The sequence below is a fragment of the Staurois parvus genome, unplaced genomic scaffold, assembly GCF_062004578.1.
Source record: "Staurois parvus isolate SC_StPar_1 unplaced genomic scaffold, SC_StPar_1.0 ptg000513l, whole genome shotgun sequence".
NCBI lineage: Eukaryota > Metazoa > Chordata > Amphibia > Anura > Ranidae > Staurois > Staurois parvus.
In genome coordinates, this window is record NW_028318309.1 from 2,579,421 (window position 1) to 2,594,134 (window position 14,714).

At 40.8% G+C, this 14,714-nt stretch overlaps 1 protein-coding gene across 12 annotated transcripts in view; it reads left to right on the forward strand.

The window, feature by feature from the left end:
• TCF4 (transcription factor 4) overlaps nucleotides 1-14,714 on the forward strand; it is a 701,501-nt gene that overhangs the window by 348,313 nt on the left and 338,474 nt on the right. For all 12 annotated transcript variants that reach the window (XM_089690079.1, XM_089690075.1, XM_089690078.1 and 9 more), the window contains one exon: nucleotides 2,492-2,556. In XM_089690079.1, coding sequence (XP_089546205.1) covers nucleotides 2,492-2,556 — 65 coding nt within the window. The remainder of the gene's footprint in view (nucleotides 1-2,491; nucleotides 2,557-14,714) is intronic.

The following is a 14,714-nucleotide window of genomic DNA, read 5'->3' on the forward strand; positions in this document are numbered from 1 at the left end:
TCCTCCCACTGACACTACCGATAGAGCACTATTCCTCCTGCTAAGACCAATGATGGGGCACGATTACTTCCATTGACACCATTAATGGGGCACTATTCCTCCCACTGACACTACCGATAGAGCATTATTCCTCCTGCTAAGACCAATGATGGGGCTCGATTCCTTCCATTGACACCATTAATGGGGCACCATTCCTCCCATTGACACCATTAATGGGGCACTATTCCTCCCACTGATACTACCGATAGAGCACTATTCCTCCTGCTAAGACCAATGATGGGGCACGATTACTTCCATTGACACCATTAATGGGGCACCATTCCTCCCATTGACACCATTAATGGGGCACTATTCCTCCCACTGACACTACCGATAGAGCATTATTCCTCCTGCTAAGACCAATGCTGGAGCACGATTACTTCCATTGACACCATAAATGGGGCACCATTCCTCCCATTGACACCATTATTAGGGAACTATTCCTCTCACTGACACTACCGATAGCGCACTATTCCTCCTGCCAAGACCAATTATGGGGCACGATTCAGTGGCCGCTTGTTCTTCCACATTTTGTGAATTGACCGATCGATGTTCGGCACCATATCTGGCAGTCATCCCAGGGAATCAAAATGATTTGGTGTCTAATAAAACCCTAATACTCCTAAACGATTCTGAACACTATTATAGAGCTACTGATATGCTACTAAAAAAACACTATATTTTCCCAGCATAGTGTGCATGGACCCTTAATCTTTTGCAAAAAATGCAAAAACGTTTCTGGTAGCAAAAGGGAGAGCAAACATGAAATGTATTAATGAATACAGAGCTGCATTAATTTGTGCCTTTTATGTCTGCTTGGCATTCCGCCTTAGAGCTTGTGACCACTTACATGACTTGTTGCCAGGTGGTGTTCAATCATGCTGCTTGTGCAAGTAAAAATGAAGTTATAGCAGTAATGATGCGTTAAAAGCAGTGACTTCTTTGAACCAAATGGGATTTTTTTTTTCTAAAGCTGGTTCACTGAGAATCTGGTGCAGCTCTGCATAGAAACCAATCAGCTTCCAGGTTTTATTGCTAAAGCGTAACTGTACAATCTAAGGTTAGAAGCTGATTGGCTGCCATGTACAGCTGCACCAGATTCTGAGTGAACTAGCTTGAGCCTGGGTTCACATACATGCGGTGCATCCCATGTGATTCGCACAGGAACCGCACTTCATTCCTGTACATGTTACATGCGATTTGTATGCAGTGCGATCAGAGCCATACATTTTGTATGGCTCTATTTGCAGTGCACCCGTACCAAAAACATGCAGGACCCTTTTTTGGTCCGCAGTAGAATCGGATCGTATAGGTATTCACACCTATGCGATCCGATTCTGCACATCACACCGCGTTTTGCGGACTGATGTCAGGTGTTGTATGAACAGGGTGCGATTTGATGCGGTGCAGAATTCGCACTAAAAACGCTGCGAATTCCGCACCGCATCAGTGTGAACCAGGGCTCGTGCACACTGGACATTTTGATAATGCTGGTAACTTTAGCTGTGTAAAGTAACGTTCGTTTTTTAGCTTTTTTAACGTTTTGCCACGTTTAGCTGCATTTTCCCACGTTTTTCCACGTTTTTCTTTTGTATTGTTTTTTTACCAAAAAATTTTTTTTTGGGTGAATTAAAGTCCAAGAAACGCCGGTTTGCAGCGTTTTCCTGCGTTTTTTTCCATTTGTGGTTTTTAGCGTTTTTGACCCCCCCCAAAAAAAAACGCCGGTTTGCAGCGTTTTACCGCATTTTGCTGCGTTTTTCAGCGTTAGAGCGTTTTTACAGCTAAAAAACTCCTCTTGAAACACTTTAGTCTCTGTTTTTTTTTCAACCAAAAATCACACCTGCCAAAAAAACGTTAATTACAGTCTATGTGTGCATGGACATATAGGATAACATGCTGGGGAGTGTACTGGCTGTAGAAAAAAATGTCAAAAGCCAAAAACAGCCGCTGTAAAAACATCCAGTGTGCATGAGGACTTAGTAAATAAACCCCAATGACTGCTACCAAGAATGTGTAGGTTCCATGCACACTAGTGTTTTTTTTTAAGCTCAGAAACGCTGGATAAAAAAACGCTGGTAATAGCATTTTTAGTAGCATTTTTGTAGCATTTAGTAGGGTTTGGAAGCATTAGTGTTTTATTAGCGATTTTACTGTACATATACGGGGGAAAAAAGCTAGAGAAAAAGCTGTTTTAGTAGCGTTTAGCATTCTTTCCTGCCGTAAAAAATGCTTCCAAAAGCTCTACAAAATCATTTTTTTTCTGCTTCTAAACGCTGAAGCTTGAAAAACGCTACTAGCTTAAAATAGTGTGCATGGGCACATGGGATAACACACTTTAACTTCTGGAAGCAGAAAAAAAAATGCAGATAGCAGCTTCTAGGAGCTTATAAAAACACATGCGCATGAAGCCTTAGAGTGAAGTTTAATCTGATTTTTGTGTTGTTTTTTACAGGTAAATCAGAGCGAAGCTCATACCCGTGCTACTCCAGAGACTCAGATATACAGGGCTGCCATCAGGTAAGATGAGTGAACTATGCCGTGTCCGGGGAAAGAACTGCTGATGTTGTTCAAAGTAGCTAATTGGATTCTATCTTCCATCCATGAACTCTGGGGACAGGAAATTCACCAAATGCCATTACAAACGCAAATGCTACCTTATAAAAGTAGCTGTGACATCATCACTGTTCTGTACATAGCCTGTGCAGAGAGAAAAGCAGTGGGGAGGGGCCTAACAGAGCTGTAGGAGGGGCCCAGCAGTTTCACCTACTGCAGGTTACAAGCAGAAAACTACAAGAGGGGGCGGAGACAAGACCAGTCACCCTGCAGAAGGCGAGAGAGCAGCAGTGAGCGGTCTTTATTACAGGAAGCTCCACAGAGGGAAAGTCTCCCACTGGATTACTGCACAGATCTGGAAGAAATACACAAAGCTCATCAAGATTCAAGGAAGAATACATATGACACTTGTAGTTAGACAGTATTAGTTTAGCTTTAAGTAGATCCTGGAGACCCTTGAGACAATCTAATTAAGTAAAAGAATCAAAGTACCTTGTACAAAGAACTGTTAAACTTCATGTGAATGCTGATACCTTAGTAAGGTTAACCTCTTCACGCCGGCCGAACACAAATGTGTGGCCTCCCAGGGTCTGGGCCTAGACACCGAGCGGCCGCACATTTGCGTACTATTAAAAAAGGACATATGTGCCAAGAGCGCGCGCCTTGCGCGCTCCCAGCACACATGTCCGGTACTCACGGAAAGGTCCCGATCTCCTCTTTCGATTGGGACCTTTCTCGGTCATGTGACTGCCGTGACATGACCCTAAACCCCGCCTCCCGGCTCCTGAAACTCTTAAAGGGCCAGGAGGCGCTGGCGAGAAGGGGTTAAAAAGGAGGGATAATAACTCTTTCAATGGTGAGCCCGCTCAATAACAGAAATAATGTGAGAATGGATATTCAGATTCCCACATGAGCTCAGTCATATCTGGCTCTCTTTGGGTTCAAAGCTTCTCCAATGACTAGGACCACACAGAAAAAAATATTTTGAGAATTTGTCTATTTGGACAGAAAAATGACCACTTCCCTCTAAATTAGGCTAAATTTTCTTCATCAACAAAATGTCGAAGGAGGGTGCCCACTTACAGACCCTGATAACCGACCTAACTTCCCCCCTTATTTTACCAAAAATCAAGAGTGTTGACTTAACATAGGGCTTAAAGCACCAAGTCCTGTCAGCTCTACTGAAGTCTTTTAATTTTACATCTGATTATTAAGTTAAAAGGTCAGTCCACTTAAACTGTCATTTGAATTTTGCATGACCAATGCCAGTTTGAAACACAGGAGTTTTTCTTATGTCTATTGGAAAGCTCCTTTCAGTTCCATCCAATTGTTGTGGCCAGTGTAAGCCAGGTAAATGTATTAGATTCTCGGATTTATCCTCCCCAGTGTAAGAATGGATATTCAATTAGCTGCATGAACTTAATCTTAACTTGCCATTTTTAGTTTTGAACCCTTTTCTATGACTAGGCCTATGCGTGGGCCCAGTCATTGCTGCTTTGCTGGTATCAATCAACTCACTGGTATGAGAGAGGTTTGAACAAAATGGCTTTGTGAATTCTACAGTAGAGCTCAAGGAATGACCAATTCTGGTCTGTCTAAGTGGTGTATCGATTTGTCCCCCTCTGGACTTTACACCTCGTATTATTACATTATTGCATTCAACAGGCGTTACCAGTAACATGTCCATATCAGAGCCTTGATAAAGTGGGAGATGCAAAATACGGATGGTCATACAGAAGGGTACACCAGGTGATCTGTCATCTCTCAAGTACCCACCATTTAACAGCTTACTTGAGGACTATTGCTTCCATGCCTATGTGTTTTAACCTCCCTGGCGGTATTCCCGAGTGTAGCTCGGGGTAAAATGTCAGTACCAAAAGCGGTAACTCCGAGCTACACTCGGGCTTACCATGCGGCGCTGCATAGGGAGTCCCTGCAGAGCTTACCTTGTCCTTCGCTCCCGCGATGTGTCCCCTGCAGCGTCCCCGGCCATCTCCTCCAGCCGATGCTGGCATCCAGCTTCCGTGTTCCGGTCCCTGTGACGTCGGGATGTACGGGCGCCGCCGGCGGCAGGAAATTTGAAAATTTAAAAAAAAAGTCATTTTTTTCAAAACAAATTTTACATAGTAAAACATTGCTGTTTCAAACCATTTCACATACATTTTGTCCCGAGTGCTTTGTCCTGCGCCCTGCCTGCATTTTTACTGTTCTTTCTGCCTGGAAACTGAGAAATGTCCATGGCATCCAAAAAGTGTCTCTTTAGGTCAAAAGCGTGTTTAGATCAGCTAGAGAACAGCGATAGTAAATCAGAACCACTTGCAGAATTGAGTGCTAATGATTCGTGGAGAAATTCGTCATCAGACACTGAAAACGATTTTGCGACTTTGCTCAGTGATGTGCGAACTTGGCGCTATATTTCAAATTTCAGTGTTTTTGGTTTGATTATATTATTGAATTAAATGTATTATTATTATATTATTATTTTTTATGATTATTTATTAAATTATAATTGATGATTTTGTGTTTCAAATTTTATCATACCCGGGATGTTTAATAGACTCTTGTTCAGACAGATTTCAGTGAGTTATTCCTAAATATTACAGCCTACAATAAAAAAACTACATATTTCAATGCAAAAAAATGGTACCGCTTTCAGCACCAAAAATCTGAAATAATCATACCGCTAGGGAGGGTAATGAGAGCATTAGACTCATGGATACCAAAACTGTCCCAGGTCCAATTTTGGAGGGCCAATTTTGCTATTCATATGAGTCAATTATTGGGATTGCAGATATTCATTGATGCATGTTTGAACTCTATTGTATGGGAAACTAAGATAGGATGGCATTTTTAGTTTTTTATGTTAGTTTTTTTGTGTGATTATACGGTATTTGGCCAAAGACTTTAAAGTTTTGATATACAGTACTTTCAATAAAAATGTGATTTGCCCTACTCGGGTGGAGATATTGGAAAATCCATGTGGAAAATGTAACATTTTCTAGAAATGTTCAGGGGTTGAGTCTGAGAAAGGGTGTTTTATGGTGGCTTCGTGAAATTCCCATGTGCACAGAAAGACTTCTACTTCCCTGTAGTTTAAGCTCAGTTTTCATTGTACACCAAAATGTCAAAGATGGAGGTTGCCCATCTGCTGACCCTAATGACATACTCCCTGCTTTAACCACACCAATCCCAACATCAAGAGTGACAGCATACCATAGGGTTTTTCAATACACCAATCCCAAAATCTAGAGTGCTAACTTATCATAGGGTTCTCTTGTAATATTTTCCTTCTCAGTGGGATTTTTAAGTTAAAGGGTCAGTCCGCTTAAAACCAGTCCGATTAGTTTTTCGTGACCGTTGCCAGTTGGAATCTCATGATGATTTCTTATGTCTCTTAAATTCTCTGCTCCATTGCATCCAACAGGCTGGTCTAAGCCATGGGGATGTATCGGATTGTCTGATCCTCCCTAATGTACAATTAACTTATAATTGATATGCAGCATAAGTACCCCAACCTTAGGGCTTTGTGGGAGGGGGTTAAGTTATAAGAATTTATAAAAAGTAATGGAGATCATAATTTTTTCAAGAAGTGGCCTATAGTGGCAAATCAGATTACTTATTTCATTTTTTCAGTGAAAAGAACATGAAACTGGATAGATTAGTGTGAGCAGTTTGTTCACTTGTGGGAGGTACTTGTTTTTTCCAGATTTTATAAACAAGCCCTATGGACAACACTTGGTTTATTCACCACTGGAATTTTTGAGAAATGCAAAATGCTTAGATGGTATTTTAAATCAGAAGTATCCACCCAAAATATCAGTTCTGGGTGTATCTGACCTTGTAGAATTGATTAAATAAATGAGTGTTTTAAATGCTGTTTCAGGATACACAGCAGAATGGGAACTATTGACGTCTATGGTCTTGTGAACCTTGGATTATGTATGTTTGGCAGTGATTCACAATCTTAGTGTCACTCATTTTAAAATGTTGACAAATGTTTGGTTAGGAAGCTGGAAAGCTAGTCCTATGACATGTTAGTACTCCTGCTGTTGGTGGCAACCCACTAGAAGAGGCAAAAAAACCACTAATCTGCTTCCATTGAGTTGCTCTCTAACTGGCCATACCAAAGAGGTGTTGTTCCCTTACTTGCCTAAACACTGTAGAGTGTCTCTTATCATCGAGCGACTGCCCCCTTGCTGGAAACAGGTGAGTGGGGTTATTTTTGCCCTCGCTACTAATTCTGCCGCTGGTCGCAACCCACACAGAGAAAGCAAAGAAATCATGGAGTTGCATATTCCTAAACAATGTAGACACCTCAATGAAAATAGATAGTCAATGGTTTATTTGCCCTCTGCCAGTGACATAATTGTTAGTTTGTCATATAGGCCTTAGGGCTGCTTCACAAAGTTGTTTACTTGAGTATCTGTTCAGGGTTCTGCAGAGAGTAAGAAAGTTTTTGTCTCTCCTTTCAGTGTTTCAAGCAGCATCTTGGAATATTGGTGCTTAACCCACAAAGATCTAAAATAAATACCTGAACGTGCCTTGGTATCAGCTTCCTGCCATTCCATACTCAGCAGCCCTCAGACTTGGAGAGGAATGGGCTGAAGCTTGAGCCAGTTAGGCTAAAACTGGTTTTCTCAACCAGGCTTCCATGGAACCCTAAGTTCCCCCAGAGGTTGCTAGGGGTTCTTTGAGCAATGAGCAATTTCTGTCTCTCATATAAATTCCCACTGACACCATTGATCTTTTTAGCTATTTGTAAGGGAGTAATTCTTCACAATGACCATCACACTAATGTATCATGAGTTGTAGATATAGTAAGTTTTAGTAGGGGTTCCCTGAGACCAGAAGTTATTTAAAAGGTTCCTCCGTATTGAAAAGGTTGAGAAAGGCTGGGCTAAAAGATGTCTCCACTTTTACTCATACTCTTCTGCTAGAGATCATTAGGAATTCCTTCAACTGTTTTATGAGCTCCATGGTCCCCAAGATCTGGTCTCTACAACACATAGTGCTTTGGGAACAATCCACCTTTAATAGCCAATTAGTTCCAAGTATAAGGTATACTATACAGACACCATTTAGCCTGTAGAGCCCATTGAAAAGCAATGGCTTTTTTAGGATGAGCAGACCAGAGCAAAATGTAGGCAAAACTTCTATGTAAATGGATAAACCTCTAGGAAATCTATATTAAGATAAATATTAATCTTGTCATTTCTGACCTTCTGAAAATGCTAGTTATTTGTCTCTGGCTTCAGTACTTCTGAGTCGTTGACCCTGAGCAAGCAATGAGTCAAAAAGTCGAAATAGAGTCTTACCACCTAATCTGCAAATTTATGAAGGGTCAGTGGTTCAAGTGTTGAAGCTTTCGGTTCTGCACAATAACTACGCGGCAAGCTTTCTTAGATGGTGAGGTTAGCAATGGCAGTCTACATATTTCTCTCAGCATAGGTTCACCTTTAAAACAGAGGACAACATGCCACCCTGTGGAAATTTGCTACCCCAGGAATCAGCCTAGGTAGTGGAGCCTCATATTTGCCCTGCTACCAGGCAAAGGCTTCAGCTTATGGTGTATGCTTGTCGATTCCTTGCCCAAGAGTTGACTGCAGCAGCTTCTGCAGTCTTAAATAGAAAATGTTAATACAGAGTATAAAACTGGTGCTACTGCAAGGTCTTTGCTTGCTACACAATAGCTGTAAATTAACATGTTCAGAGAGGTTCTGTGAGAATAAACTCATAGGAAGAGGATAAAAAAACGTCTGTGGAAAAAAAACAGATTTGTTGTCCTTTTTAGTCTTTCAATTGTTTTTGGCTTAATGTCAAGGCCAACAGGCTCAATGCAGAGCCCTCTCGAGAGATGTGTGCATTCGGCAGAAAAACTCTGGATGTTTCCATGAAGCTGTAAAATGTCATAGCTCCTCCAATCCCGAGTCGCCTTTCTGCAGCTGTAGTGGAAGTTCTATTCTCCTGTGTGTTTACATGCTTGTAACTCTTTGTAATACCTCGCAGTGCGTCGTCTCAAGACAATTACGCTCTTAAAAAGACGTTTCCCTTCCGCTTTCATTTGGCAATTGCACATGAGTGTTTTTTGTTTGTCCCCATTTATGAAAATACTACCCACATGCACATGTTTGGCATTGATGTGGAACATAAGCTATTATCAAAATACTACATTGTATGTAGCACAGGCAGCAAAATAAGTGTGTGCACAAAAGCTGGGAAGCCACAGCCATATGCAAAGTTTGTCAGATTTAACAGATAACTGTAACATAAAATTCAGGAAAAACACTGGAGGAATACTGGAGGAATAGCTGTTTAATGATCTTTGTAATTCAAAGTGAAGGTATGGTTTTCATTATTTTTTATTTGAACATACAAATGAGATCAGCCTAAAATAGATACAAATAGTATGAATATGAATTAAAGCAGAACTCCAGTCAAAACATTTTTATTCTACTTTTGGATATAGTGAATGAGCTTTTGAACCTCTTTTCAGTTTTTATTTTTTTATAGGTTCCAACGCTGATTTATTATATCCAAAACTAGAACTTTGAGATAAGAAGAGAACTCAGAGATAAGAAGAGAGTGCTAGCTGTGTAGATCAAAATGTCTCAACCGGGGTTCTGGGGAACCCTAGGGTTCCTCCAGGGGTTGCTATGGGTTCCTTGGACATTGAGCAATTGTGGATATTAATCTTCCACCTATACTGACCATCAGTGTAAAGGGGCAATTTTACTCTGACATCTAATGTAAGGAGTTTCTTCTACAATGACCAGCAATGTAAGGACTTCTCTACTGGCCACAAGTGTAAAGGGACACTACAATATTCTCATTCTTCATGTTTATTTTCAAGCCAAAACTATTGTTTGTTTTATTTCATGGTTAATATTGAAAATTATTTTGTCATATAGAGCTAATGTACCATCAACTGTATATGTAATGTTTAGCAGGGGTTCCAGAAGAGCTGAAAATTATTTCAAGGGTTTTTCTAGGGTAAAAAGGTTGAGAAAGGCTGGTGTAGATCATGTCCAGATCAAATTTTTTTCATTGTTTCATCCAATTAAGAAAACAGCCAGCATATATAAGAGGGTTCCAAGAGGCCCCCATTCATCAGGGCTAAAAAACATATGAAGAGGGACCCCTAAGACACCTTTAATTATTTCAGCTGTTTCTTCAGAGGTTCCAGAGTTTTCCTTGAACATTGAGCAGAAGTGGATATTAATCTCCCATTTACACTGACCATCAGTGTAAAGAGGGCAATTTAACACTGATATCCAATTTAAGGGGCCACTTCTGTACTGACCACTAGTGTAAGGCTAAACTATGATTTTCATGGTTTATGTGCATTTTTTTGGGCCATTACCATCTTTTGTTTCACTTCATGGTTATTATTGATAATAGTTGTCATACCATGATCTGTGGATATCATTTGTAGCAGTGGTTCCCTGGGAGCTGAAAATTATTTCAAGGGTTCCTCTAGGGTAAAGGTTGAGAAAGGTGGGTATAGATAGTGTCCAGTTCAAGCTTTATTTATTGGTATATTCAATTAGGAAAAACAGGCAAATGCGTTTGAGGGTGGTTCCATTGAACCCTCTGTATCAAGGCTAAAAAACATATGAAGTGAGCCCCTTGAAACCCCAAAAGCTCTTGAGCTGTTTTCTCTAACTGGCTTTCACAATAAATTAACTTGATCTGTACTACAGTTCTACAGTATCTTTGTATACCTTTGCAATCACACTTTTCTAGGAATCCAGTATCCTGTATGCTAGAGAGTACCCTAAAGGTGTTTATAAAATAGCTCCATAACCAATCATAGCAAATGATGACCCAGCACTCCTTATATCCAATATTATTATTATTATTATACAGTATTTATATAGCGCCAACAGTTTGCTCAGCGCTGTACATTATAATGGGAGACAATACACGAGACAGTACAGTACAATACACGAGGGGTTCGAGGGCCCTGCTCCTTGGAGCTTACAATCTAGGATACTTTATAAAACTAATGAATAGAAGTGTATCTGGATATTCTTTTCAGACTCTCCCTCAAACCATCTTCTTCTAATTGAGCCATCTCTAAGATCTCAGTTTGAGCCAGACCCACCCACATTAACACCCCTCACCCCATCTTCCTTCTTCTCCTTCTTATCTCCCCTCTGTTAATTCCTTTCTCTGTGTCTGCATTAGGTCTTATATCCAACTGATACATATCTGTCCCCATTATTGTATCCTTGGCACAACTCACTCCAGGCTTATGGACCTTCCTCAGAAAGCGACCTCTGCAACATACTTTTTTAGGACCTTATTGCTGTATTTTTTCTCTTTTGTGTAAGATGTGGTTTAGAATCAACTCCAGGCAATCTCCAAAGATGTTCTTAGTCTCTGGGAAGTCACTAGTTGTTTTGCTTTTCTTGCTGTGAGACTTGATGGAGAGAAGTCTTTGTTCTTGTTAACATTTCTGGATTTAACTTAATTTTAATACAAGCCTGTACGTTTCTTATGGAAATTTAATGAAAATCTTATTCTTAAAATACTTAAAAAAATGAATGAATAGAAAGGGGGAACATTAGTTTCTCGGTTTTTTATCACTCTCTGTGTCTCTGTTGGTGAGTTTTTCTCTCTATTTAGTGTCTTTAAAGACTCCTATAAACAGCTCAAATTTTAGACAATTCCTGATAATTCTGCTGAAATATGTGCTGTGGTTGGCACTACCAGTACCACCCAGTCCTAAAAAAGTCAATTTAAAAAGCCCCTTGGGGCACCCTCAATATCTTTTTTTTTTCTTTTAAGTTTTTTTTTCTTTCAGCATGATTCAATGTAAAACTTAATCGTGGCATCTTAGCTTTTTGTCACTAGTTGCGGAATTAAGTCAGCCATAGACGGCTGAGATTCGACGGCTGGTTCAACAGGAACCGGCTGTGATTCGAACCATGTATGGGCAGGCTAAATGTACCCAAATTGATCCATCAACTTGGGTACAACCAGCCTGCCAGATTTTACATACAATTATTGCTAGTGGCTGTTAAAGCCACTTGCAATAACCACTGCTGTGTTCTCCCGTCAGGGACACATTAGCTCCTCGGAAGGGATTCCCCTGTCAACACTGTCTTTGCAAGAAAGAAATTTGCTTTCTCTATGGCCTGCCTAAGTACACCTTTTCAGACCATCAGAATCACTGGCAGTGTCCTTGAAACCTGTGCTGGGTTACGTCCTCTATATCCCTAAACACATTTAGAGCTGGTTTTATTCTGATTGGGGACCCTTCCTTCTTTAAGTGCCCAAGCCTGGGTGGTATGAACACTTGCTATTGACTGTCCATCAGCAGGGTTCTGCCACTCTTTAGAAGGCTCCATCATCATGACAAGTGGTCCAGTTGCCAGCAGGCACAAACTGTCTCAGCTTTCAGAAGAGGTGGTGGTAAAGGACACGTAATAGTGGAGTTAGGTGGCTGAAATAGATCTTTAAGATTTTTTTTTTCATTTGTAACTGTTAGGGAAGGATGTTTGGTGGGATTTATATTTTTGCAGCCTTTAAGCATACTATGCACACAAAAAAGTGTATTGATTTATTAGGCCCAGGCTTATCACTGGGGACCTGTCTGAGCATGTTGTGCTGTACTTTAGATAGAGGGAAGTTTGCATTTGTCGTTGGCATGTAACAAGGGTCTTAGTGTAGGTAGGTTAGAGTTGGCCAACTATGTGTCCCACGTAAGAGTGTTACCCTCTTAAATCCTTCCATGGAGGAGAGTGAGTAAAGTTGTTGAGAAAATTCCCTTTACTTTTTGTTTGTTGTATACTGCACTCTTTATTACATGCGGCCTCTGTGTGAGTTCTCCAGGTAATGCAGTAGATGGAGTGGGAGAGTACAGTTACAGAGATGCCACCTGGCTGTCGAGCCCTCGGAGAATTGGGCCAGTGTCCTAATATCCCTGGGAGTGAGAGGGTACAGCCACACAACCAGGAGGGTGGGCAGAGGGTCTGATCACTGGCCCACACCCTGGCATCGAAGAAGAGAGAGAGGGAAGTCTACAGAGTAAAATCTGGTATGCATGGAAGGTCAGTGTGCCAATACTTTAACTTAGTAGGGGGTGCTCCAGCTGCCTTCTGTGGCCACGTTACAAGCAGGCCATCACCTGCCTACATTAGGAGAAACAACAAATCATTAGTGATGTGTGGATCTCATTGGACTCAAGTTTGGCACTGAAGATTGCTCCCTGCTGGGTGTTGAGATGGGAATTTCCATTTGGATAATGATGGGGAAAAGCAGGATGTAAATAATGTTGCTTGTTGCGTTGGATGGAGATCTAGATATAAAAATGAATTTGTGTTTTTATCACAAAATTGTATGTTCTTCTTTAAAATCTATTAAAATGTATTTCATTTGTAAATTACATTTATCACCAGTAGTCTGAGATTTCTATATGCTTAGAGTCTGATAATTACTGTTAGTTTCCAGGTGCTCATTAGCTAAGCAAGGTCAAGATGTTTTGTATGTTTTTTGTATATTAAGACATGTGTTATCTCTTCACCTTTGCTATGTTCTTGCATTTTAAACACAGTTTCTCTTCTAGAACAGTAAAAATGTTTGGCACAGCTAAATATGCCACCTGGCGATTAAGGAACCAGGCGGCAAAGCACCACCTCGCTCCTTCAGATTTTGTTGCACACCTGCAGGTCATGATAACCAGTCACTCCACAGGCATGGGAAGTGCTAATCCTACCTGGTGAAATCTTAATTAGAGGTTAGGAAAAGGAGCTTTGAAATTTTGATTAATTTCTAAACTGTATGTTTTGGGCTTTTCTTCTCTCTGTAAGTGTGGTTTCACACTGCTGTTTAGCGGTTGGGCCATGGCGCGAGTGCTGCGTAGTGTACCCGCGGTTTCATGTAGTTTATCCTCAGTTTCCCATAGATTCCTATTAGATTGTGTGTTTTTGGTGTGTTTTCTGAAAGTCCTGCGTGCTGCATATTTAGTACACTTTCAGAAAACACACCAAAAATACACAATCTAATAGAAGTTTATGGGAAACCATGGGTAACCCACACAAAAACTGCGAGTGCACTGCACTGCGCCCGTGCTACAGCTAAACTGCAGCTTGGCAGTGTGAAACCGCCATAACTCTTCTCTTCCATGTGTTTCTCCACAAATGTCTTCCAGTGTTTTAAAAATCGACAACACTCAGACCACCCCTTCTCCTAATTTCTTTACGTAAAGCCCAACTTCAGGCACTTAAAAAAAAAAAAATGAATAGCCCTGGCTGCAATACCCACTTCCTATCCAGCGTTGTCCCTGCAGTAATACCTTTCTACCACTAAGAGTCCCCAGTCTTTCAGATAGATTGACACCCTTCTGTCATTAAACTCAGAAGACCGAGAGCATACTGTGAGTACAGGGCATGGTGGACCCGCCTGCTGAGGGGCCCTCACCAAGGCACCTTGCAGTCACAGTGGAATTACCCTAGGTTTACACTTATGCGGATTTCAATGTGTTTTCCAGTTTGCAGAAACGCTCTACAGTCCATTTAACATGATTTCCTATGGATCTAATTCATATCTGTGCATTTTTTGAGAAGGGTCAGGGACTTTATTCACACAGCAGATTGCTTTTTGTGTGTATACTTCAATAGGCCTGCACCAAAAACGCAAGTGTTGCCTTTTTGTCGTGTTTTAATAGAAACGTATGACAGTTCTGTTCATGTAGTGCGGCTTTAATGACACTTTCATGTAACTTTACACTCTCTGGCACTCAAGTAGCATCAAAGGCATGTCAAAGTAGTGCAGGAATCTTTATGTAACCAAAGTCGCATGTTAGAGTTAGGGTCTAGGATTAGGGTTAAGGGCTAGGGTTAGGATTAAATGTTAGGATTAGGGTTAGAGATAAAGCTTGGGTTGGTGGTAATTGTTAGGGTATAAACTCTAACCCTAACATTTAACCTTAACCTTAACCCTAGACATTAACTCTAACATGCGACTTTGGTCACATAAAGGTTCCTGCAACTTTGACGCTACTTGAGTGCCAGAGAGTGTAAAGTCCCACTACATGAACAGAACATTTATACTTGTTTATTAACAAAAAAAAGCCAAAAATGCGAGTTCAAAAATGCACCACAAAACATGCCGGCAAA